Here is a 27921-nt window from a genome sequence, read left to right as displayed (position 1 = left end):
CCTCAAGAAAAAGGTCTAAATAAATCAGTCCTTCCCACCAGTCACCTACATAACTGCAGGTGTGGATGCTCGTGCAGTTTTTCCATCAACTCTTCCTCTGTAGGTTCTTCCAAAACATCTCTACAAAGAAAAAGCATGAGTTGTTAGAGCAGCAAAGGGAACTTCTCAGCATTTGTTTTTGCAATGCACATACTGAGATGTAACGTGTGCTTGTTTCAAGAATAAAACAAGGAATTAAAGTTACAATAAGTTGATGCTCCCTAAAGATGCATCTACTTGCAAGTGATCCATCCTTTACAGATGTGTCATGGAAACCAGCAGCTGTTTTCCCATAAGAAGTAAGGAAGCAATTTCCTGCACACAGTACAATACAACTGAAGGTCAGTAGATTTGTTTTCCTGAAAAAACTCCCAAATGAGAACGTGTTCCCAATGCTACTATTGAATATCCAATGTGCACCAGAAGTTCCACTTGTGCATGATCAAGTATCAACCCACCACCCACAATTTCATAATAAGCCAAGAACGTGCATCACTTTCCTCATCTTCCCTTTTCTTCTCCCTCTCAGCAGTCGTCCCCCCGCCCCCAACACCTCTTCTCCCATCATGCTATAGGCAGAAAGCATATAAAGGTTAGGCTACCAGGTCAGCTTAAAGCAGGCTTGACTAAAGCACTTACTGAATTTTTCCAAACACACACATGAAACACTTTACTTCAGAGGGAGGAAACAGAAGACAAGCCTTTTACCCTCTCGCAGCCAGCACATTTTCTTCAAAACAGATGAACATAAAAAACTAGATCGATTATTAAGCCCAGTTCAACTCACCTGAACATTAGTTCAACTGTCCTCTGGTACTCAATATCTGAAAGAGGCTCTCGATGACAGCGACGGTCCCACTTGTGAATAAAGTTCTGAAATGTAAAAGGAACAGGGAAAAAACCTAAAGGCTACTTCTGGTGACATCAGAAAAGAGATTGTATCGGGTCAATACATTTGCGGGTAAGGTTTGGGAGGGGGGGTGAGGTTTGTTTTTAACAGTGTCAGAGCAGTGATTTATTTAGGCATCAGCATATTTACTGGCTGCAGGTCACTACTTTATTCAAGCCTGTTGTTAAGGAATGAAATAACTTTCTCATCACACACTGAAAGAACAGTAGAGCAGAAGACAGCCCGGCTGCCTTCTACTCCTAGCAAGGACTGCCTCCCTGAGATAACTGTGTGAACTACCCACAAGAGTTCACCTGCTTTGAATTTCTTCCTCTTTAAAAACCCAACAATATATAAACATAGTCCTAGTCCAGGCATCACAGCTTAAACTCAGCTTCTGGTTTTGTCATGTTCCCTTATCCATTTTGAATTATTCTGACAAGTCAATACTAGACAGACAGCTCAGGCAAAAAAAGGGAGAAAATAGTGACATCCTGCTCTCCTGTTACAGAATGCTACATCTTGGCTCTTAGAGCAAACTTTGGCCACAGCCCTGCAGAACTAAGCAGGTAGAAGACTTCATAGGATTAGCGTTTACTAGAACAGAAAGTCTTTTCTGAAACGCTCATGGGCAAGACTGAGGCTCAGCATGAGACTCATACCTAAATTTCTGTCTAAAAGTTCGCCATTCTGCCTAAAGTAGTAAATTTTAGTTCTCAATGCAGAAAACAACAACAACAACAACCTCCAAAATAAGTCTTCATAGGTTTTAAGATGGGGTGAAGTGCCCTCTACAGGTACTCAATTTCTTCCATTACTTATAAGAGAAGTCTACAATGGTAACCTGGAGTAGATGGCTGCGATTAACGTTCTCTTCGCCATCAAAAATTCAAAAGGTATTTAGATTTGCAGAGAAGTATGCATACACAAGAAACCAGCGGAACTACATGTTCTTCATGGCATTGCTACATGTCCACAGCTTCTTTAAAAAGCTCTAGAGGATGAACTCTTCAAAATAAGTAATCAGTTCTACTCTTCTAGTGCAGTACTGAATAAGGGTAGTAATTCAAATCGGGGTGGGAAGAAACACAGAACAACCAAGTAAAATAAAAATGTAAAATTTGAAGTGCTAAATTCATTTGCTGACAAATGAAAATGCAAAAAGCCTGCAGCTTGAATAACTAATGCTGAAGTTAAAAGCTAACGTACAAGAGACAAGCAGGTTTGTAATACTTAAAATATTTTTCATCTTTATAGAGAGTGAGCTGCAACGACAAATGTACACACCCAATGAAACACAACCAGATTTATGACAAAGTTGCAAATAAAATACAAAATCATCTAGGAAAAAGAAAATGCTTCCTCAACATCTCAGGGGAATGGCGGCAAGGAGAAAGATTAAGTAAGCACATGCACAAAACCAATATACTTTTCCCAAAAAGTTGTCTGGGTTCTTTTCATTTCCCACATAAATTAGAATCTGTCTTCAGGATCTAATACCAAATAAACACACTTCCTTACCTCTAGAAGTAAAGCGACGAAGAGATTAACCCAGATGACAGAGGATATCAACCACCAGGCTACAAAATATATCTTAGCCCACCTGCAGATCAGATTAACAGACAGTAAATAAAACAGGCAGTAAATAACCTCAGCCTGAAAGCAATCAAAGAAAGCCATGAAATCACATTTTTCCTTGAAATATAATACTACTACTTTCTTAATGTAAAAGGAGGTCTGGAACAAAAAAATAAAAATAAAAAATTTTAGCCTCTCATTAAGTTAGCCAAACTCACTCCCCCCACTTAACATACCTAATTGAACTCTGAAGGGACAGAAAAGCAGCCGAGTAGAAGTTGGATCACAGCAAAAGATCCATTTAGGCTAGCATCCTCTGAGAGTGGTCAAAAGCAGCAGCACAGGAAAAAGAATGCAAAAATATGGCAAAATACCTATGATGCTACCCCCTAAGCGCTCTCCGAATCTCCAACCACTTGCAGTTCAGAGATTTCCTGAGCTAGAGGTAGCTTCCATTCATTGCAAATCCCAATGGATTTCTTTTTCACAACTTGTCCAGTCTTCACCAGACCACATTAAACATTTATCACACACAACAGCCTATAGAAGAGCATTCCACAACTTAACTACATGCTGGGTTAACCAGCCAAGGATCACCGGAACAGCTCAACCCAGAGGCTATCCAGTTCATTCAAACATTCCCATAAAGTAATTAAATACAAATGAAAAATACGTCCAAGGTTTTAAGTCTACAAAAAATTGTTCACCCACAGGGAAAATACAGAAGCAGCCCAAAATGAATTACAGCGATTCACTAATATCTCACCTCTGTGAGACTGGCTATTTTTTGGAACAAGACGACTACCACGCCAGTTTCCAATCTCTTCTATATGTGACCACGGATTTCGTGGTATCCACCAAGTACTAGACCAATCATCAAGTTATACAAGTTAAAGAACAGCCATGAAGTATTAAGTTTATTTTCTATATACCTGAATTGACCCAAAAGAAAAGTAAGCAGCACCCCTCTTCCCAGATGGCAGGAACTGTGCTATGTGTATAATCCCTACTCAGTTACCTTATAAGATAGATGTATACGGGACTTTTTCAGTATTATTACTGCTACTTACGGACTTGAATATCTTGAAAACGCTTCCAGAAAGACTTGCCAGTTGTTCACCACCATAACATCCCAGAGGGTCACCACTGCTGCCTAAATAACATGAGTAAAACAGAAGTTGAGTGGCTATATCACACACTTAATCCTCAGAAAATGAGGGGAAGAGACAAGCAGAGAAGGAAAGAGGCACAGATTCCATCAATGCTCAAACTCACAGCAAAGTCATCAAAGTTGTTCGGCCAATATTCCAGCTGTTCGTAGGTCCCACACTGCAGAGTACTGTTATCATATGTTGTGTTGACAGCACTATAAGAGAATTACAGGCTGATGTGAGCATAGCTTTCTATGTACTATACCTTAAAAACAAGATTCTTCTGAGTGCCTTGTAGAAAGGTAAGTATCTCATATGGGCAGAAAACAAAGGAAATAGTTAAAGTAGTATTTAAGCTACAGCTAGGTAAAATTTTTATTCCTGCAATTTCAATACAGCAAGAAGAAACAGAATGAGTAACAGATGAATAAAGTTTGTGTGATTTAACATTAAAAGAAGGGTAGTTCCAAGAATAAGAGGGGAAAAAAAACCCCAACCACAAACAACTCAGAGGTACTGAGTTGCAGATGCTTTTGAAAAACAGACTCTTTCTGAGTAGCAATGTTTAGAATGTTACCTGATATTTCCCAAGGGAATAACAGCACCTTCAAATAGCATTATGCCAGTTATAGCAAACGCATAGAAAACCACCTGGAAGGAATATAAGCAAGTATTAGTTTTGAATATTTCCATCACTAAAAAAGAAAACAATGCAATTAATAGGAAACTCATATTAGTACCACAGTTAAAGGAATTTGGTCAAGAACAATGCCTGAAGCTATTAAAGTGAAAATACTTCTCAATGTCTGTATTACTTAACTGTTTGCTCTTATTTTTTAATATTCTATTTAACTTTCAGTTGTTAAAATGCATTAAATCATTTTACTTTATGATCTGTTTTACTTTTCTGTGTCTCAGAATACTGATATTTAACTATTAACACTGCAGAATAGTGACTTAAAAAACAAAACCAAAAACAATACCTGTATTTACAAGGAATAATCTAAATATCTGGGGAGCTTTCTGCTAGATTCAGTGAAAATAAGCTTTTACTAAACCTAACTGAAGGACAAAAACAAGTCACTATATTATATTACATCAGCAACTTCTTTAAAAATGTTGTATTAGTCTAAAAATAAAGGTTTCAGTAACATGAAGGATTTTGGAACTTTTGTCTTTTACTTGTTAGAAAAGCAAACCTCTTTTTTAAGAGATACCTTTCACAGTCTTCAGCAGTTGCCTAAGTGATTTTGATTTTTATCCTAAAAAGATTGTTCTAGAAATAACCTACAAATGCACTCCTCTGCGTAAAGAGCCTTTTGTCCTAGGATGGGTTGAAACAAGCTGAGTCTTCAAATGAAAATGTCACTAGTCATATTTCTGTATTTTGCTACAAAACAGACCCAAGTGGGAAGTCTGGGAGGAAGAGAAGAGAAACTGCCCTGACCTATGAACCACAGCCCTTTGAACACTACTGGAATGAGCCAAAGCTGACATTCCACAGCCTGCCAGAAGATGGGGTATCTGGCTTGGCAATAATAAAGTTAATTTTATTCTTTGAAAAAGATATGCCCAAAACATGCACTGCCTGATAAATTAGCTAATCAGTTACATTACTTTATCAGCATGTGTTCCAGGCTAACATTAGATGCCTTACCATTGCATCAGCTAGTAATGGAGTCAGACTTCATTATGGTAGAAGCTCAGTGACAGCTTCTACATAGCCTCAAGTAAAAGCAAATTAAATTAATGGAAGGAGCAAACACCGTGGCAAACTTGCCTCACAATTGGTGCAAAACCACAATTCACACTCCCGGCACTAAGGACAATCAGCAGCAGACTCTTAAACCACTTCGGGAGCGTTATGTCTTACGTATATGGGTAGGGACACCACATTGAAATACTAACACATCATTCCTAAAAATAAAATCAAGCATATTACTACAGGCTCCTGCCATCTTAGCTACGTCTTTCAGGAATGAAAAGAGATTCCAGCAGCATGCTACAGCCCAGGTGCAGCCAGGCTGGTAGCAACACAGCTTTGAGGTCCTAGTGTAAAGCACAAAACAGCTCACCCCATAATTGCTCTCTGTCAGGGCTCTGATATATGGGCTCTGTCAGATCCAGCAGCAGCAATGTCAATCACTAGCTCCCCCACCTACCCACAACACACCCCTACCAGCCTCTGACAGAGGTGACAAACAAACATGTGCTCCTTTAGCATGGTGTACGTACTTAAGCACAAACTGGCAAAATTAGCAAAACTGCAGTCAGCCTTTAGACAGCTTATTACATTGAGTAACGGATTGAGTAATGAAAAGTTTTTCATTATACTAAAGCTGTTCCTATCATATGCAAGATTGGCATTTAGGCTCCTAAGACGTACTTTCACCTGCAAAGGCTAACTTCCCAGTTCGTGCACTCCCAAGGTATTTTTCAGTTTCAAGAGTAGCTTCCAGTGGCAAGTGTGACTTGTACAGCACAACGAAGTCATTACCAACTTAGCTTTGCCCAAACCAGTATCTTTATTTCCAATTGCAACATAAACCTTTCCAGACTGCAACTTAAGGCCCCTCCCATACGGATAAAAGCAGAGATTAGTAATGACAAAAACAGATATTCTGGGTAAACTGCATGCTAAGTATATAGACTAGAACACCTTTTTAGACAATACCTAATACACAGCAAATCCTTGGTCTCTAACCATTACCTGAAATTAAGGTATCCTTAAAAAAAAAAAAAAAGCCAAACCACCACAAACAACAAAAAAAGCCACCCAGGCACTCATTTGCTGTACCAGGAAGACATCGTTGCAAAGCCAGGAACTCAAGAGTTGGGAAATGGAAGATTTATGTAATGGACATCATGCATTGTGATCCATCCTTTAATCACATGTTTACAGACTATATGCTCTACACAGACACACCTAAAACAGGATGGCAGAGGCTTTTACAAATCGTGTCCAAACATGCCATCTCAAGACCTTCTCAACTGAAAACAATTTAAAGTTTTTTTGCTATTTACTTTAACATAAGCAATTCAGGGTAAGGAAAACCAGGCTACTTTTAGCATCAGATGAATTTTTATATGAAACTAGAGTATCCAGCCTGAGGCAAGCACTCTGAGAAAGTTTTAAATAATATTTTAAAGGCACTCCTAAAGGAAACTGATAAACAAGACACTGCCACTGTGTGCAGCCCATAACAAAACAGTAGTTTGTTGCAGCTTTGCAAGACACACCCTAAAGAACTGGTTGATAAAGGTGAAGTGTTACTGTTAATGGTGATTGCCATTCAAAGAACCTGGTTTACTTTGTTGAAGACATACCCTTATTATACCGCTAACTATAAGAAAGGAAATTACAATCTTGCATCATGACTTACCACAAGGATTCCTGCAAAGGCTCTCAAGTTTTTTACCAGATCCAGCAATGTAGTAACAACCAAAGCCATGAACTAAAACAAAGCAGAATTTTATACGCATGACATTCATCACACTTCCAATCCGTATCAAATTATTTTTACTAAAAGGACAAAGAAATACAAACCAGGAAAGTGAGCTATATCTAAATGCAGGTAACTTTTATACAGTGATGTTTCCATGAGGTACCCAAGATGAATGAACAATGCTGTAGTCCTTTTCATACACAGGCACTGTGACTTAAAGGGCTATATGCCTAATAGGACCAGAACAGGGGAGAAGAAAAAAAAAACAAACCAAAAAATCACAAGCACCCCACAACTCCAGATTGACTGCTTCTTATTTGATCCACATCATTTCTAGTTTACACTTTCCACTGACATTATGACTTCTGATTACATCAGGCAGATATTTATGGTTTACTGAACTAAGATACAAGTCCTGCACCTGACATTAACATGGGTTTCAAGCAAGTCTAAATGCAGGATTATAACAAACAATCAAACAACTCAAAGTGATTTCAGATTCAAGTACAGGTATTCTGGTGGAAATACCCATACCTGGAAGCAGAAAGAGGGATGCATTCCAAATCATCCTTTGTATGACCAAAATGTCTGGCAGTATCTAGTGAAAGCAAGTCTATCACCTCCTGAGTATCAAGTTCTTCAAGGATATCTTATCTACTCATCTAGTTAAGATTGAAGCACTGCAGAAGTGTTTCTGGATGCATTTGCCTACTTTAGAATACCAGCATCAATTGCCGACATCAACAGAACTTCCCTGCCACCTCAACGGAGAAAACCATCTAAAGAGACAGTGAGTTTGTGAGGTGCTGTGCAATAGTCTAGACAGTCAGAGCTGAGTTATAATCCCACTCAGGTGCAAGAGAATTGCAATCTACTACATGTTATTCTAAAAGCCTTTGACAAAGTTTATATTTTGACCAACGAAGAAATCAGCAGTGTGGAGGAATAAATAAGCACCTTCATATTAGGAATAATCCGCAGGAACCTGAACACAATTAACATGTTCACCAATCGCACCATATCCCACAGGGACAACAAGCCCATGAACTCGGGTCTCCTAGGAAAGATGGACGAAAATAACAAGTCAGAGAAACAGCCCATGACAGAAAGACACAGTTAAATCTACTGGGCTGCAGGTAACAGTAAATTCCCTACAACTTTTGGTTAACATCCACGGCATATTAAAAAATGGGGGGAGGGGCAGGAAGGAGTTTTATTTCCTCATGTAATCACTCTTTACAACCTATGACTGACTAAAACACTGCATCCAGTTTTGGAATCCCCAATACAAGAAAGGGACAAACTGCAGCAAGATCAGCAGAAAGCCAACAAGACAGTCAGTGGGTGATGCACCTGCCCTACAAATAGAAGCTGCAGGACGTGGGCTTGTTCAGCCTGGAGAACACTGCTTCAGGAGGATCTAGCAACAGCCTTCTAATACTTACGAAGTAGTCCTCAAGAAGACAGAAGCAAGGCTGTTTGGTGGTGCATAGTAGGCGGGCAAGGGACAGTGGGCGGGCAAGGGACAGTGGGCGTAAGCTGAAACAGTGGAGGCTCACACTAGATAAAGAACTTGTCAACCATGAGGACAGGTTACCCAGAGAGGCAAGTCTCCATCATTAGAGGCTTTCAAGTCCCAACTGGATAAAGCTTTGAGTAACCTGGTCCAGCCTTGCTTTGAGCAGGAGGCTGGACTAGAGACCTCCTGAGGTCCCTTCCAGCCTGAATTATCCTATATAAAAATCTATAAACTGTAAAAGGAAGTACATTAATTTACTATCTCAGCTACAGTAAACTCTAGTAACTGATGAAGGAAGTGATCCATTTAGCCTGGGCTCTTAAATATGCATATAGTGCTCTTTAAAGTGCACATTTGTACTAAAACACCTGGGTAAGTGGCCTTCCTTCAGGGGGGGCGGGTGGGACAACACGACACCAAAGTGGGTCCTTTCAGAAAACAAAGCTAAACAAAAATACTGCTATAGTGAGATACTTCAAGAACTTGCACAAAGACGTGCGTTAATCCTTCAGGGTCTGCTTGGCTGAAGTTAGGCTTCAAAGAAAGTACTAAGCTAACAGACTGCCTTGCCAACCTTCTTCCTTATATGCGTATGCCACGGGTGATACACATAATCTTCAAATCTCAGCCAGAGTTTTAGCTCACTTTTACATCGGCATGCTGCATGGTTCTTTGTTGAAAAGGTGAGCAGGGAGTGGGGGACAAAAGGGGTTAATGAAAAACTCCTTGGTAACACAGATGCTAAGTCATGTTTTGAATCACCAATATATTCAACTCTAATAATAAAATAAATTATTTAAGACAACATTGTATAGAATGTATATTCTAGAACAATAGTCACATCTTGGTCCTGTCCTGAAGATGTTACATCGACAGACGAAGCAATTACCAACAGCACACACCAGAAGTAGCATCAGGACTCAGAATGACTCACCTGCGTTATAATCTGTTTGCAGTGACTGACACAAAGATCTAACAAGTATTACTGGTACTTCAAGATACTATTGTAGTCCAAACAATCCTCTAGATTCAAGAATCAAGGGTCAAAAATCAAACCCAAATATAATCAATTATAAGTTAGATCAATAGTTAATGCCATTAGATTGTTAGCAATTAATATCCTCATGGCAACCATTGCCTTTGAGTGATAGGGGTGCAAGAAGTGTTAAAAAATAAACCCATTTCTAGCTGTAACATCTATCAGGTCTCTTTACAGATACTAGTGTATGTTAAGATAACTTCTTGACTGCAACACAACGTACTTCCTGAAAAATTAGGGAAAGCCAATGTCTTCAGAATGTGCTTGCGTAAAGAAACAAAGTATCAGAGTGTGTTATAAATCACCCCGAAAGTAAGATTCAGAAAGTCTTTTGCTTTCCTCTTTTGTTGTGGTGGCAGTTTTCAAATTTTAAGAGACAAAACAATGATTTTTATGCTTTCGATAACAAAATAAAGATCAAGATAGTTATCCAAGAACTGCCTGAACTTAAGAAAAAAATCAAAATACAATTGCTTGCTATTCCAGTATAGAAAAATAGCTTAAGTCCATGTGAATTTTTCTATTAAATTTTACAGCACAAAACAAAACTCAGACTTCAATCTACATACAGGTTTGAAGAGGTTTCACCAGCTGTTTAGGAATTCATATAATTGGGCTTATGGACAATCTGATACTGAAACATACTAGGTTAGTAGCTGGTTGTGTATGTTGTACCAAACTCCTTCCTGCACCTTTAGTAAGTGTAGGTCTGCTAAGATACTATTTTACATCAGATTACAAGCAATAAAAATGCATCTTTCTCAGAATAGCTAAACAGAACTCCAAATTTTATGAAAAAAATTAGTAATTTTCTTTCACTTATCCATATTACATGGATGGCCTCTAGTGACTACAAGGGTGAAAAATTCTACTAGGTTTGGTAAATTATGGACTGGGCTGACAATCATAGCATAATGACACAAGCATGTATGAACATGTGTAACCCGCCCCAGACACCGAACAAAGTGCAACAGTTCACAGAGATTACATACCAACCAGGATGAGGAAATCCGTACACAGCAAAAGTTGCAATCTCTAAAATCTTTAGTTAGGGAAGAAAAAAGTCAAAACCTTACTTAGTAATTCTGAGTTTCAAAAATTATGTAAGTTTCTTGACAGGAAACATTTTCAAGAGCTTTAAGCCACTAATTTAACTCACTTTAAAGCTCTGAAATTGCCATATTCGACTAGGTATTCCCCAAATTAATCCAATGTACACACATAATCCAATGGTGACACATAAGGATACACAATGAATTACATTATTTGGAATATGTAATACTGAAATAATATGAATTTGGCCTCATCTGCCATATGGGTTTCAGGCTTTTATGCCACACTTTTTTTTTTATTCAAAAAGCAAGTGATTTTTAGCTATGTAAAAGAATTCCTTATGTAATTACTCCAAGAGCTGAATGTTTCCAAGTAACATTAAGAAGGCTGCTTGTAAGAAAGCTCACCTTTTCCATCAATTTAAAAAAGCCTTCTTCCAGAAAGGAGACCCTAAGAGAACCATTTGCCACCAAAACATTCAAGCCACTGAAAACCACAACACTGGCTCATGCTATTTAACTCACCATATTAGCGTTGAATAAAAAGCAATTCCACTAGCTCTTGCAGTTCCTAATCATCCTAGTCAACAAATCCAGGAATACAGAAGTTAACAAAAAGCTTACCAGCAAAATCACAGTCAGCAGTCCATCAAATCTATTGCTTGGGTATGACAAGTATCTTTTCAAGCCCATTGCTAAGATTTTCAGCAGCATTTCCAGTAGATAGTATAGGATGAAGAAGCAGTTGATAGCCTTCACCCCCCAAAATAAAAATAATTATTAGAATTATTGACACCTCAAGGAAACAGTAACAACTGTAGGAATACCGTTGCACCTTACCCCCAGGAAGAAGTCATCTCTTTCAGATGGCTGCTTATCTGCATCCATCACCAAAACCACCTTAAACAACAAGAAATATTTTATGAATCCATTGCTTTACTGCTGAATAGAAGAGATTTTTAAGCACAAGAAAAAAAACCAGTCTTTCATGCTTTGCACAGACCTTTTCAAGCAGCTTTTTAACTGCAGGTATTCTCTCCTAAGACTTTGCATGACTAAAGCATGCTAAACATGGACATTTGCTACAAAGAGTGGTTATCAGAACAGAGACTAAAGAACAAAAACAGAACTGAAGTTTGTAGCAGGGGAAAAAAACACCGAAAGACTTTTACTTACACAGATAGAAACAATGTTTGCAAGGGCTACAACATTCCCCAAGTAGCCAAAGTAGGGATGGCCAAAGGCAAACTGCATTTTCTGCATAAAATGGGATTGGTACTCTGGACTGGGAGGATGCTGAAAAGAACACAAAAGATTTGTGAGACACAAAGCATAAGCATTTTAATAATGACACAGGAAAAACACACCCAATCTCAGATTTAAGAAATAGACACTTTCAAAGTAAAACTTCAAGATCACATGCTAATTTCGACATTTCAGTAGGAAGGTGTTTTCAAGCTCTGGCTATTACCAGCGAGAGATCATTTCTGATTAGCAAATGGGTTGAAAATTATGGCACAACACAAGATAACGGCAAAGGGAGATAATCCAACCTCTTTCCAATGCCCCAAGCAGGTAAACTAAACACCAAGCTACTAATTGTATACATTCCTTCCCCATTTCCCAGCATGTAATCTCCCTTAAAAGATTCAGCAGTCTTAGTTACAAGCAAACATAGAAAAGAACATTTCCTAACCCTTGAAAAGTTTGATTTTTTTTTTCCCCTTCTTTTTTTTTTTTTTCCCCAAGTGGAGAAGACTGCTTTCTGCCCATCTTCATCTGAACACTTAAAGAATCCACATTGTATTCTTCATTCAGGGACTGGAGACAAGACTTTGCCTGAGTATATTTAAGTGTTACTCTGCAAAGACTAATATACAGCTGAGATGCATTGCTTTAATATAGGACTGTCATGACAAGACAAATCCCTCGCATTTCATCAAAAACAATTTACTACAGAAGTACTCCTTTCTCCACAGCACTTTTCAGAAAGCGTATGTTGTAAGTCTAACACCTATTCCTTGTTTCCTTGTAATTAATCTTCCTATTAAACAAAATACACACACAGAGCCTCATCTATTTTGTCTGGCCAAGTTGCTTAAAAATGTTGACAGAATAAACAACCATGCATTTTGTATATTTAACACTACCTGGCAATCCCAAACTAATGCTGTAAAAGCCCCCAGAGCAATGCCATTTGTGACTGTAAGAGCAATCCACGAACAACTTAAAAATCAATGACACTTGATCACGCCCCACGTTCAACAAGTTGTGAAGTTTGTTTATAAGCTTTATAGCAGAATATTATCACTTATTTTTGTGCAAGACCACACTCAACTTATGACACTTTATAAATGATTGTCAGATACATACTTGCTTAATGGCATCTTTGTCTAGTTCTTCAAAGAGCTTCTGAAACTGGGCCGCTGACAGCTGGTCACAGGAGCACATTTTGAGTGACTTCACAGGAAAGAGAAACATTCAGATCAACACCTGCAATACGTGCATCTTCAAACAGTGCCAACACGCTCAGACAATCTTAAAAGTCTAGGAATAGAGATGTAATACAACCTACACCAAGGTATTAGAGTGAGCTTCAATATTGCTTTGCTTTAACACAAAAGTGCCACATGACTATGGCATTTGCCTCGCCTCTTCTATTTTCCCTCTCTGGGATCACATGCTGCTTAAGGAGGAGCATGCTCTTTTGAAATACTTGAATTTTTAGTTTCATTTAATATTGCCATTATTATGTTATGATCCAAGGAATGAAGATACTGTGTCAGTTACCACTGTTCTGCAGAAGTTACTACCTGGAAGGAGGGAATTATTTTACAAATTGTAACATGATGAAGACACTTCCATAGCATGCTAAACACTAACTACAACTGTAGCACACACGGCAACAAAAGAAGTGGAAAAGACCCACCAGCAACAAGAAAAACTAAGTCTTGGATTTGCATACCTAACTAACAAAGCAATCGACAGCTCAGCATAATTACACAGCAGGGTGTTTATTTTCAGGCAACTCTGCTTACACAAGCCCTATCCCAGACAACAACGGGAAGTAATACACATATGTCTCTTCATTCCACTTCCAGCCTTCACATTGGAGCCAGCCAACTGCTGATGCTATAACCATCAGCTTTGAATTGTCACTTCCTTTTGGCAGAAGATCTTACAGTATGGACTTCCAAATCCTGCTGCAGTGTTGTTTTTAAAAAGCAATATTATCTAAAGATAATTTTTCTGAAACCACACCAATAACCTCCACATCTCCTATTAGAGCTAAATAATTTCTCTAATCTCTGAAAATTGTGGCATGAACTGCAGCATTAATTAAGTCTTTAGCTAGGCAAAACCACTCTCCCTGTAGCCTGATACAAGTATTAATATCTAGAGGGGGCAGCACAGCTAAAATCCAATGGAAAAAAAGACATTTTCAAGTGGTAGAGGGAAGCTGATATAGACAGCAGCTCTAGACCACAGTGAGAAATGCTTTACTTCCAGAGAAAAAGTGAAGCAAACGAAAAAATTAGCTCTGCAAAACAAGAGTTCTCATTACTCTACACATCTCTACAGGTGAATGCATTCCTCATCACACCAACCAAAGAAGTAGCAACCTTAAGGTGAAATCATTGCCTAGAGACTGTTTGTGTTCTGAAGACCAAAACATAAACAGACACTGAGCTGGGCTTCTGTTCACACTCTCAAAGAATGCAGCATAAAGAAAGCTAAGCTGAAAGCCACTACTCCTAGGTCAATGGTGTGATTAAGGCAATTTTAGCCCTCTGTCCCATCAGAGGATTTGATAGCCACCAACACAAAGACTAAGAAAATATAGATCTTACTCTCATGATGGCTTGCTTGCAGCGAGAATCCATTTCAACTTTCTGCAGTACTCGTAGTAAGGCCCCAATGCTGACATACGACCTATTTAAAAGAAAATAAGATGGACCCTGAAACAAATAGCTGTCTTGATGGCAAAAATAGCTGTTCCAAACACATTCCTGCCTCTTTTTTTTTGAAAAGCAGATAAAATTATAAGTAGAAATAAAAAGGAAACAGACACCATAAGAGTCCCAAACAGCGTATTACAAACATCCAGTTAAAGAAAAAAATAAAAGAGATGAGCAACAAACTGCCATTTTTCAAGAAGGAATCCTCATTAAATATACTAAACAAAACAAGACGATCAGAAATCTGCTCTTTTCTCCTAGATAATCAACTGTTTCAACATTCTTCACTTACTGTTGTGTATTAGCAGGAGTCTCTTTCAGGGAAGAAAGCACTTCAAACGCAGCCCGGATTCCCAGTCGCCTCCTGAAGAGCGAGGACTGAACCGATTTCTGGACAGTTAAAACAGCACAGAGGAGGCAATTTACTTACACTTGTTTAAAGGAAATCCAACTAGGTGATACAAATAAGACCAGCCCTTAGAACCTACTCCAAGCCTCAAAAAGGGCCCTATCTGTTCAACTAAAATAATTTTTTCAGGAAGGCAAGATACTGTTTTCTTTCTCTCACCACCAAAGTCCCCGTCATTAGCTACTAATCTAGTTATCCAGATACAGTTTAAAAGGAATACCACAAAGAGTCATAGGCTTAAATCAGTGAAGCCCATTCCTACCAGAAGGACTTGGGGAAGATCAGGGCTACCCAGCTCCTCATGCAGTACTATATCCTATGGTCAGATTCTGTCACACACCCCAGATTTGTGATTAGAGATCAGAACAAGAGACTTCCCTAGGCCTTGGTCCCTTCAAGAACTCCGTGTACGAGAAGGAAGGAGCAAGCAAACAAGTCTCTGGAGTTCAAGTAAACATCCAGGTCATGGTTTATTTTTAATTCTGGATTGCATAGGCACATGCCTGTTCTGGAGACAATGGCAACAGCAAAGCTCGAGTATTCACAGAAATTCATACTGCTGTGCAAAGAGAAGAGTTAGACAGCTGTCCACTCCAGCTTCTTGCCAAAATGAAGAAAGCCAGAGCCACAGTTTTTCATGCTTCATTTTTTTCATAGTAATCACTTTCAAACTCAGCTACTTTATTGGGAGACAGATTATGGCATGCTCTCACATAGGAAAGAGGAAAATGGAGAAAGAAGGGAAGAAACAGAGCAGGAAGACAGGATTACAAAAATTCCTCTTTGCACATACTACATTTAAACATCCCTCTCCCACAAGATGGTGGGGGGCATTCCTTCTGTATAATATTGCCTAAGGCTTACTATCCAACACTTCACTTCTCTCTGGAGCTCTACTAGAGCAGCTATTATTTCACTTTTCCCCCCAAGCCCCCAATTCCACTCCGCCTCTGAAGGGCTGAAGGAACTATAAGACTATATATAAGTTAAGGGGGAAATCACACCCAAAGTCAAAGTCACTGAGTTTCCTCTGCCACCAAACCTGAAGGAAACTATGAGCATGAGAAAAGACCAGTTGGAACGTACACAATCAGGAACTGCTGTTCATTCCAAGCTACAGAGGCCATCACCGTACTGGCACAAAAGGAAAAAAGCTTCACTTACAGGCCAGAGGTTTAGCTGTCAGAGTCCAGTGCTTTTCCATAGCGCTACCTTGACTCAGCTTTACCAAAAACATTGCTGTTGAGCTGTGAAGTTTTATAAAATAGGAAAGAAGAAACTAAAAGGCACAGGTGGAAGTGAAACTGTTGGAGAACTAACTCAAGACTCAAAAGAAAAATTTCACCATGAAAGTTACAAAGCTCAAAGAAAAATCTCAAACAGTTTGATAGCACCTCAGCAAGATCAAGACTCAGCCTATTCTGAGGAGCAAGAGACTGACAGTTCCCCTTTTTGATGACTGCCTGACCAAAGATTCAGTTGCGTGCCATCAGTGTGATAATCATTAATACTTAGCCTAGCACTGTGTTACTTCTACTAATCTACTATGTGTGTTAACTGCTAAGTAACTGTGGTGCATCTTGGATGTTCTGTATTCATTGCTGGAGATAAACCCAGTGCTGGAGATCTCCAGCTGCACCCATGCAGCCTCTTCCTTCCACCACCTATCCAGTCAGTTACTTCTTTTTGGAATAGCAATAGGAAAGAAAATTTAACCTTTTGGATGAAGTACATCTTATTGGAAGTAACTGAGATGATCTTTCACTTGATTTATGTTGTCCCTGCTTTCTAAAATACTCTTGCCTCAGCTCATTACAATTCCTCCCAGATTGTTCAACTGCACTATCTCACACAGAAAACAAAAGCAATTACACTCTTTCCTGCTAAGGGATTCCAGACTACACTCCCAGTTGGAGACTAAACAACCAGTGTACATAATACAAAGCAGCACACTGCAGAGGTTGTTCATAAAGGAGAAAGAACTTTTAGTGATGAGTTTAATCGTCATCACAGATTGCACACTCCTTGAACAACATGCAAAAGTACACTTACTTTATCAGCTTTTACTTCTCTAATATAGACACCTGAGTCAAAAGAGGTCATTACGCTACACATCAGATTCACATTCCACAAAATGGAAGGAGAATCACATATGATCAGGCATCTTCCAGAAGCACATTAAAGTATTACTGGATGACTGGCATTGCATGGAGGGTAAGCACAGGTTCCTTTTATTTGAGACTGAATACTACCAAGAATAACTACTATACCTACTGGCAACTGCTTCTGGTGCAAGTCAACCACAAGGCCCAAGTCCATCTTTTACAGGCAGCAGACTGCCCTAATCATTCTAACATCACACCCACCCACCATGGTAAGGACAAAGTAAAAAAGTACCAAACTTGAAGATGTTTTAGTCAGCGATTCTTTTTTATTGAAGGCTTCTAATGCTGTGCTACTCAGAAATTAAGTGCTAGGATTTGCAAGAATAGCTATTTAAATAGTACAGCAGGTTTTCTTCACAGAGACTAAGTTTAAGTTACTTGTTCACTTGCCCTTGTTCAGTTTTATAATAGGTTGGGGTTTTTTTTTCCCCCCCTATAATAGTCAAAGTTGCAGATCCACAGTATACATGGAAGTGTACAAGCAGGTAATTTTATCATGGAAGAGGATCAAGCTACAACAGCATATAAGGGGAAAAATATCTACATCAAAGAACCTTCAGTATTTTAAAACCATATCTACAACCAGGATGGGCATACTGCTTTAATACACAGTTGAAACTTTTAATACTCAGGTATTACAGTTATGGTGTAGAACACAGAAATTAGAAATGCTTTACTCACGAGAAGGTATCCTCGAAACTGGTTGTATATTATTGCTGTAAGCAAGTTCATCAGAAACAAGTTGCCTATTGGAGAAAAAGAGGCAGTGGGAATTACTGAAATATATTTCTGTTTCTCAAAGAAGTTTCAATGTATTTAGTAAGTCAGATGTAAAATTTTAAAAGGATTAGTTTTCTTGTGTTTGATTTCTAAAACGTTTTTAATGTTTGAATATACTGTAACATATCCATTCCCCTATGATATGTTACTGAAAAAAACCAAATCATTCATAAGTGCCTTCCATGAAAATTATCTTGCAATACTACAGAGTAATTGGAAAAAACACAAAAGAGGAGAAATTTATGATTAAACCTTCCTAGAAAAATAAAACACACTGTATCTGGTACACACAAGCATCAAAGTTAAAGTGCATTTAAATTACTGAAGACAAGAAGTAACTTACCTAATACAGTGAAGAGTATGAAGAAGATGGAGTATGCTCGATTCTTAGAATATGCAGGAATCATCACTGTGTCAGATTTAACAAAAAAGGAAATAAGAATTTAATGCTTAAGATGAAAACTGGAGGCCTCTATCAATCTTTGGCAATTGGTAAAAGCTCTTACATAGCTCCACTTTAGAGATGCATATATTATTACACCAAAGGAAAGGCAAGAATCAAGTTACTAACAGCATGAAAAATCTTTACATAACCTTCCTCTGGCTGTACTAAGAACTATCAGCTGAAACAATGGTTATAGTAGCCTGAAGATAATCTCACTCTCTTATTCTTTGAAAAGAGAGATGAGTTATTTCTGAAAGATTGCTCACCATCAGGATTATTTGCAGTAGTTAGCAGGACCAGCAGTGATGTCAGTGAATCTGGCAAGTTCCGGAAATACCCCACCCACTCCTTATCGGGCTGGCCATCCTAGTCAAAGGGAGGGGGGGAAAAATTAGAGAGAGAGAAAAGAGAAAAAAAACAAAACAAACAAAAAAAAAACCCACACAAAAAAACACAGTCAATAATCAACTTCTGACACACACAATCAAATCCACCCCTTAAAAAAGTATGAGACAAGCACTAGGACAATGTGTAGGAATACAGTTCAATTACTTCACTTATTAACGGCCATTAAAAAACATAAAGAACAACAGCAAGCTAAGACAGACACAGGAGGCTTAACATAGAAGTTACATCTAGCTAATACCTCAGACCAAGGAAAGACAAGTGTCACAAACAGACAATATAGGAATCTGAAGCAACCCTTGATTGATATAAAAAGCATCACCTCTTAGCCTGCAAGAGATATTAGTGTATTGGAGCTAAAAAGATTCCCTAAACATGATTTTATTTAAAAAAAAAAAAATAAAAAAAAAATCACAAACAGATTAATACCATCTTCAGTCTCAACCTGCATTATAAAAATTAGTGTAGAGTAGAAGCTACTTGCTTTGTTGGTACAGAATGCTGTACCCTAGCGTAGATGGAAACCTAATCACCCTGAATTGTATGTTCTAGGACTACATTCCAGGACTTGTCCAAAAGTATAATACAATTTGAGGACAATATTAAAATAGATTTTGTCTATACTGAAGAACAGAAACAAAACAAGGATGGCAACACCTGGGTGACCCCGCAGCCTCCTCAGTAATGAAGAGCTGCCTCAATAACTACCATGTTACAAAAGATCCTTGCCTATAGATTATGAGCTCCTCTCAAATGCCTACAGCTCTTCTAGCATACTCACTGAGCATGAAATGTGTCTCTCACTTCCCCTTTGACTTCCAAATAGAAAACTTAACATCCTCTGAACTAGTTATTTGCACAAAAGTTACTACCACTACGTGGAACAGAAGTTTTGCCTTTTCTCCAGTTATCCCCTTATGTACTCAGGGGCTTCTATTTAGTTACAGCAAGATCTACACAGAACACAGTCAGACAAGTTTTAGGTCTCTTTTCAATAACGTACATGAAGATGTACTTAAAGAATGATTGCAAGGATAGACCTCACCTTATTTTAGGGGAAATAAATATTTACATAAATAAGGGCACACTATATAAAGCAATATGCTATAACCAGCACTAGTGCACATTACAGAAGTTGTTGGGCAGGTGGAAAACATGCAACTGTTCTATTTTGAAAAGGTGAAGATTCAAAATGCTATGTACAGTATCAGTGAAACATCAATTAGAGCTTAAACATCTTGGGGAAACAAAACAAACAAACAAAAAAAAGAGATCAGTGCTACAGCACCCAAAAAATATTTGCAAATACTTTGGCAACTAAAATTATTTTGTGACTCAGCGGAAACATCAGACAATCTGCTAAATCTCTGATGGTATCAGGATGTTCAGCAAAAACACACTGGGAGGCTGATCTTGGATCATCCACGTATTTTTTTCCCCCCCCCAAGTTCAAGTAGAGACAGCTAAAAAAAATGCAGAGTGAAAACAATACAAATGAATCATGCAGTACAGAACAAACAGCCCTTGAATCTGCTGCAAAGACTGGAAAAATGTACCTCTAGAGGACATACACAAGACAATGCAAAAATCTAGAGGCATGAATTTCATTACTAAATGTATTTTTAGAACTTGCTTTCAGTATTTTGCCTTGTTAGATATATTTACTTTGCATGGGTATTAGACTAGCAAATTAAAAAAGGAAGACTGCTAATTTTTCACCTAAATGCATACAAAATTGACTGGTTCAGGTATACAAGTTCTATTCCCATCTGCTGGGAAAGCTCATAACTGAAATTAGATGTGACATACAGAGATAATACAAAGATACAGCATGCAACTAAACAAAGGGGAAAAATAGAGCTCTGCTGCTAATTCCAGAAATTCTGTAACACGGGAATTCAAGGAATTTGCCGATCATAAGGAAGACTAGAGGCAGGCTCAAGTGCAAATTGCAGTAGGAATGAAGGTGCAAAACTGAGATTAAGGAAAGGACTAAAATTAGTGGGAGAAGTACGCAACAAATCTTTGTGCTCACAGGAACACATTTATGGAAGGCCTTAAAAAGTAAGGACAAAAAAAATAAATCTGAGTTTGATACATTAAGATACAGGAAGTTTAGAAGAGAGGGAATATACCAAGACCACTGGAACACAAAAGTGATTTTAACCATAAAATTTCAAATTTGCTTTTCGGATGCAGGAAGAGAAAAAACAGAGGAAAAAAGAAAGAGATCAGAAAACAAAACATCGGAGAAATGCAGGCAAAAAGGCAAAAACCTACAAGGCATGGCCAGGGATACCAGTATTGGAAGGTAAGAAAACATAGAAGAAACTAAACTTAGCAAACAGCTAGATAAGGAAAAGAGAAAAGAAATGAGTGACAATATAAACAAAAAAGTGACAAGATTAAGAGCTTTGAACACAGGACAGCATAGAAGGTTTCAACAAAAGCGAAGAAACTAACTCAAAGGATCATATTGGAGAATTGTATAAGGAAGCCTCTTGTATAAACAGACTTCAACTTTCTCACCTGTGATAATGGCATCAATACCAGTAATATGCAGGACCATAAAGATGTCAACGACGTTTTTTTAGAATGGAACCATATAACTTCGCTCTGAGTAGCGGAGCTAGACTAATAAAATAATATGCCACAGCTTACAGCAAGAGTGAAAGATTTCAGTTGTGGAGTAGGAAGGAACATCATCACTTAAGAAACAAAGCGCAGTCTGGAAAAAAAAACTTCACTAAAGGATGAAGAGATTCTAATGCTACTCTGAGGGGCCTCTAATGCACATTTACATTAACAGCACTATACATGGATACTATGCACACGTTAAATCTCTCTAAATGGACTTTAAACTCATCCCAGTAAGTCTGATAAAGTAACATGACCTTTTCAGGGGAAACAAGTTTCACCAGTTTGATTATAAAACTAGACATGCAGCAGCTATGCAAGTAAAGTGAAAAAAACCCACCATGATCTACCAAAGCATAGATGTAATTGGTTACCTTTGTTCGAGCAAACAGCAGCATGGCAAACATGGTAAAGAGAGACAGATGAACAGCTAGTAGTAGAAGAACACTGTTGGAAAGAAAATGTATCATACACATTAATACCAGCTTTATCTTATTCTTAATATCCTTTGCTAAAAATGCAAAAGGATGCTACATAAAGAAAACCAGGGGTATGATTAAGAAGCTATATGGAGATAACAGAAAATTATCTAAGTTTTGATTCAGAATAAGAATCACAATTGTTCAGGACTCCTCAGAACAACCTTTGACAGTTGTGAGGTCAATGAGATTCTAACACTTGTTTTTCTAAAGTTAGGACCGTATTTATACCCTCCGATCAAAATACAACATCTTGGCTTGCATACACCTTTGATTCTCCTGGGACTTGTTAGTTAAAAATACTAAATATACGCTGTACACATACATGACCCACGTCGCAGGAAGAGATCCCATTCAAAAAGCATCATGCTGTCTGGTTACAGTTTCACCAGTGGGATTTCCAGTTCAACATTTCTAATGACAGTAAAATGTAATACATATACTGCTAAAACCATTTAGAAATGAAAAAGCTGAAGTAAAGCACTCTGAAGATGTAAAGAAAGAGGTATCTTGTTGAGTGGCACTCATGACTGGAAGACAAGTACATGTGTGTCTACCCATACCTCTGAGAGGCTACCTTGGAGAAACCAAGGCATAGACCTTTGCCCAGATGATGCCTCAGTTCTTCCCTTACAAAAGGGGCTGCATGTAACATATACAGAATTAAACAACCCCACTCAACTAGCATCAGAAACCTTAACTGTCACACACAGAGTCACATCACATGCATTCTAGAGAAATTTTACAAACTAAAGGAATCAAAAAGTTAACACAACCTCCATCCATTGTTACCTGATCTCACCAAACACTTAGCTAGATCGACAAGAAGGAAGCTACTTGGATGTCACATGCCAGAATACTAAGGTAACTACATACTTGCTGTGAAAAGATGTTTTCTATGCTATTACCTACCTTGCCATTTCAGGCAATGTGCTGTTGATACTTTTTAATGTTTTCTTCATCATAGAAGAATTCTGAAGAAGAAAGAAAGGACGAAGAATTCTTCTTATTCTCACACCCTGCAAAAACCAACAGATCAGATACTGAGTTCCCGTAAGACTAGTGCCACAAATATTTTTAATACAAGTTTGTCAAAAAACACCGATACACATATCAACAAAGTTAACAGTGTAACATAAAAAGGCTGTGCTCAGAAGCTGAATCTGTCCCGCTGAGTCTCAGAACACACAAAAGAGATTTTATACTTATGGGTGCCTCATTAAAAGAATGAGAGATTGCTTTAAAAATGCACATTGACATTTCAATAGCCTCATCAGGCCACTAATTATAAACAATCTAACTTTACTGCTCGGTAGACATAACAAGCAGGTCAAGAGATGGCTTTTTCCTATTTTCTGCCAAGGTCCATTTCAAGAAGAGAATTAATAGCAAGCTACTTTCACTAAAAACAGATACACATTTTGAAAATAAGTGCTTAATTTCGATTTTCAGCCTTTCTTTTTATAATTAAAGGGCCTGCTTATTACTCAGCAATTTCTGCCTCTGACAAGACTCAAACAGGCAATTGCCTTTATTTTCCTTAATACACACTAAAGCAATCAAACCGTTTGATTCTTACATTCAAGACACTTGCCAGCCTTCAAGTTACTTCTGTGATTTATCAGCTACTTCAAGTATTTCAGCATCCTGCATTTTAGGATTAGTCTTCTCAGGGCCACACATAACAGCAAAAAAAAAAATCACTTTCTTCCTCGCTATTCTCTTGTTCATACATCCCAGCAGTTAAACTGCTCCTTCTGCCATTGCTTTGTATGGGAGGCTCCTGTTCAAACTACTCGTCCACTATCACACCTAAAGGTTTTACTATCACTTCTTTCCAAGACACATTCCCCATGTTGTAAGCACAATCTTCATCCTAGATAATTAACTTCTTTCAGCAGCGTTATATTTATTTGGCTTGAATACGAAAAGGACATATGCATTTTTCTTATAGTTTGATGCTCATAACCTTAAGTGACATGTTCTTTCAGCATTTTAAGATCATGTCGTTGATACTACATCACATCCTGGTCAACAGTGACCAGTGGTCAGCTATGACTACTGAAGCATGAACAACTAAACTGTGGGTTTACTAGTAGCAGCAACTGCATCCAACCTAGTCCTGACTAATACAGACAATAATTTGAAATAGGTTTGAAAGTTATCTGAAGGCAACAGATAATGGCTTTGACACAAGAACTTAAACAAGAAGCAAAATTCAAGATCTCTGTCTCATTTACTTCCCAGCATTTTTACCATATTAGTATTTTCTTAATGATGATTGTAAGTGAACAACAACTAATTTCATGCAGATTTATGTCACGGCAGAGAAAACCAATTGGGAGATTGCATTATTACGTAAAGGAGGACACTTTTAGAACCATTTCACAAAACTGACATTCCTCTCAGGATGCAATTGTTTTGAACACAACACAGCTTCATCTTCAAAAGCAGTTGTTAAACCGTACAATTACCTTTTACTTAGATATCATTACATAGACTCCGCCACTGAACCAAGTTAAGAACATAATTCTCCAACTGTAAGACAAAATCAGTGCTATGCAACCAGAGTTTTCTCTACGCTCTTTGAATGTTGACAGAATATAACAACAAAGCTTTATTTAATTTTACCGATGAACTCACATCTTATATTAAGAATCAAACAGAATCCCTTGAGAAGCTACATTACACCAAACGTCTTCTGTGTTTCAGCGTATTATCCAGCTATCCAAGACCAAAAATGAACCATCTCGCCCTCCACCCTTAATTCTCCAATATATCACATAGGCCCTGCTGACTATCCCTTCGCAGGTTCTTCTCCTTTACCACTCTCCACAACTAAGTTGCTGATTGTTTCTGCAGAAAGCAGTTCTTACCTCTGTGCAGAAAAAACTCAACGATACAATCCAATCAGAAAGGGAAACAATTAATGTCAGTATATAAGCCATCAGCCATTTATTTTTCCAAAATTCTTCCCATCCAATTAAGTAACTCTGAGGAGGAAAAAAAACCCAAACAAACAACTTATTTTAATAATAAATTCTAATACCGTAACAAGTCAGCACCAATTGTTTTCCAAGTATTTGTAGTTTTATATCAGTGCTCATAAAGAGCTCCTTAAAATCCAAACAAAAATACACTGATCAGAGAATTTTTCTACAAGAACTAAATAAAGGTCAGTAGAAGTGAGAGGTGCACATAGGCCGTGTGAGAGGAATCCTTTGAATGCAAGAAAAATGTCCATTTAATAATCATAAAAAGAGATTTTTCCAGAAACAAATATCCAAAGAAAAGTTCAGTTTTTGTTATTTTTATTTTGCTTTGCTTAAATGAACTGGCATATATTTGATTATTACATAACCCAATTTTTATAGCCTCATACAAGCATACAAACCATTGTACTCTTAGCAAAATTCATCTCACTTATTCCACACAAACAGAAGTTTATATTTCTTAGGTTAAGAAAAAAACAAAGCAATTTTTTTGATTCAGAAAACATGCACTTTCTAATTTCTCCTGAAAGAAAGGCTTTAATATAAACAAAGCAATCTCATCATGCAAATCCAAGATTTGAATAACAGTTCTAAGACATTTCTCCCAAAATACAAAATGGAGAAAAACCACACTGACTATACCTACTGAGCTGCCCAACACACCTAGTATTTCATTCAATACTAGATGAATGTGATGCTCACCTTCACGGATACATCAGCCATGAACACAAGAAAGCAAAGCAGCTCAATGCTTTCTGTTAGGCCACACGGAGGATTCCACGCAGGAAGGCGGTATCGTACATCTGACGTGATAGTAAGCGAAGAAGGCTTTTCAATGAAAGCCAAAGCCAGGATTATAGTAATGGTTAAACTCAAAATCCTGTTTGGATAGAGATTAAATTAAAAAAGAAAAAAAAACCACAAAACAAAAAAAACAAACCCCCCAAAACACCAAACCCACAAAATGAGTCAAAAGAATAACAAAATATTTAAAGTAAAGCAATTTTCTTAGACGTAAACCAAGCTTTATAACATCGTATTTAACACAAACGGGTTAGATCACAACACAGCACTTGATTAGCATGCTGTTGCCTGCATTAGAATAATGAAACCGCTGACCACCAAATAACTTTAGGTGGTGTTCTTTTGAAACTAACATCAGCAAACAATCTTGCTACTATTTAATATGTTTAGAAATAGACACTTGGAAAACTCTTAACACACAGTGCTGTAAATCACGCCAATAGTCCATTCATGCAACAGTCCTATGGCTGTTCCAAAGAGTCATCTGCATGATCACACTTTCATATATCTCGTTGCTTTCCACTTCTATCATGACTACTTCACATGTAGTCAACCCACTTGCCTCCTACAGTAAGTTCTCATAAGGATAAAAGCACAATTACCTAATTATTTAACAAAGAAGAGAGATGAAGAATGGTTTTTTATAAAGACTTATTCCTAAATGAAAAAGCAAAAAGAATACCAAGTTCTTACCACTGGCAAGTTCTCGAATAGTACCATCGATAAAGCCACAGAGATTTGGAGTCCACACGGTGATTTATAGATCGATACTGAAGGCAGAAAGCAAAAAGGATAATTCAAACATTCAGTCTGTCTCAAAGACAAAGATCAAGTTACCAAAATAAACCAAGTTCCAATCAACAAAGCTCAAGTCTTGACACAATTCCAGTTTCACAATAAGATAAAGAAATTATTGGACAAGTTATTAATTATTAAAGTGTCAGTCACCAACGACCATAGCTGTAGCCTACCTGCGTGCGATGGGAAAGATTTTAATGAAGTTTTCCTAATGTAAAGACCACACAGTCGCTCAGATAATCAAATTGTGTGGCAGTCAGCTGAAGCAAGCATTACCATCATTACAAACAACAGCATCTGTAATAATTCAGTGCCTATTCTATCTACTCGCCAAAATGGTCCATCCATTTAGTTTACCTTTCTAGCATTCATTCCATTCATGGATCCTCTTTTGTCTTTCTCTTCCAAAAAGCCGTAAGATGCAAACAATTTAATTCTGAATATAAGAGACCTCAACGCAGGTCTTTAAACAAAACACGCTTTCAGTTCAAGGAAGTACCCGTGATTCTTCAGAACAGGCCTGCTTTTGCTGAAATCTGCCCAGCCCCTCCTCAGCAGCTGCTCCTGGGCTGCTGTTACTCTGCCTCCACTGAGAAACATCCGCTTCCAGAAAGGTGTGCGCACCTTCAATGTATCTGATCCCCAGAAATCTCCCAACCAAAAGCTATCTGAATGCAGCAAGAGAGCTCAAGAATTGCCCTCCAGCATTCCCACTGCCTGCAACTAATAACTGGGAGATAACAGGATCTAGGAATCCACAGTAACCGCCAGTAAAGGAGAGACAAAGAGAGTGAAAACTTTCAAAGGCACCAAGTTCAGCTGAAGTAAAAGAGTTCCAGCTTCTCGCTTGAAGCTAGCCTTCAACTCTACCAGCTCTTAAGCTATGCAAGTAGTCAGATTTAGAGGCAAATTACAGGGTTTGCTCAGACAGTTTCTCTTAGCAGTAAGGCCAATCACTCTCAAAAAAAACCCCCAAAAACCAAACCAAAACAAAAAAACCCAAAACCGAAAACCACCCCACAGCATCTCTCTTGACAACCTTGAAGAGAAGACACTATCTATTTCATTGTGTGGAAAAACATGTTTCTCCTAGGCAGAAGTTCACTGAAACTTGCATACCACAGGAATTTGGAATTCTGATTTTGCTTTGTAAATCAAGATGATGTTATACGGAGATTGCCTGAACACATAAACACTTAAAAGCTAGCAGAACGTGCAACAAATATCCAGCATGGGAAGCATAATAGCTAACAAACAAGTTACATTTACCTGTATTGCATCTTCAATAAATACTATGGCTTGGTTTATATAAAGGTCATTATCAGCTCCAGTAC

At 38.0% G+C, this 27921-nt stretch overlaps 1 protein-coding gene across 1 annotated transcript; it reads right to left on the bottom strand.

The window, feature by feature from the left end:
- Window positions 1–41: 41 nt before the first annotated feature.
- Window positions 42–27921, bottom strand: TPCN2 (two pore segment channel 2; the record flags this gene model as incomplete). The annotated part of the gene is made up of 24 exons (XM_009582733.1): window positions 42–120; window positions 827–912; window positions 2450–2531; window positions 3577–3659; window positions 3782–3872; window positions 4235–4308; window positions 7041–7112; window positions 8061–8160; window positions 10654–10703; window positions 11338–11466; window positions 11554–11613; window positions 11890–12009; window positions 13087–13173; window positions 14565–14646; window positions 14965–15062; window positions 17928–17992; window positions 18370–18435; window positions 18738–18837; window positions 21888–21960; window positions 22905–23011; window positions 24869–24985; window positions 25688–25865; window positions 26483–26559; window positions 27857–27921. Coding segments are annotated over 24 exons (2141 nt in total), but the record flags the coding sequence as incomplete, so codon positions are not given.

Source organism: Fulmarus glacialis, unplaced genomic scaffold (genome assembly GCF_000690835.1).
Source record: "Fulmarus glacialis isolate BGI_N327 unplaced genomic scaffold, ASM69083v1 scaffold5218, whole genome shotgun sequence".
Classification (NCBI taxonomy): Eukaryota; Metazoa; Chordata; class Aves; order Procellariiformes; family Procellariidae; genus Fulmarus; species Fulmarus glacialis.
The sequence above is the reverse complement of the archived record's forward strand: the minus strand, read 5'-3'. Positions and strand labels throughout refer to the sequence as shown.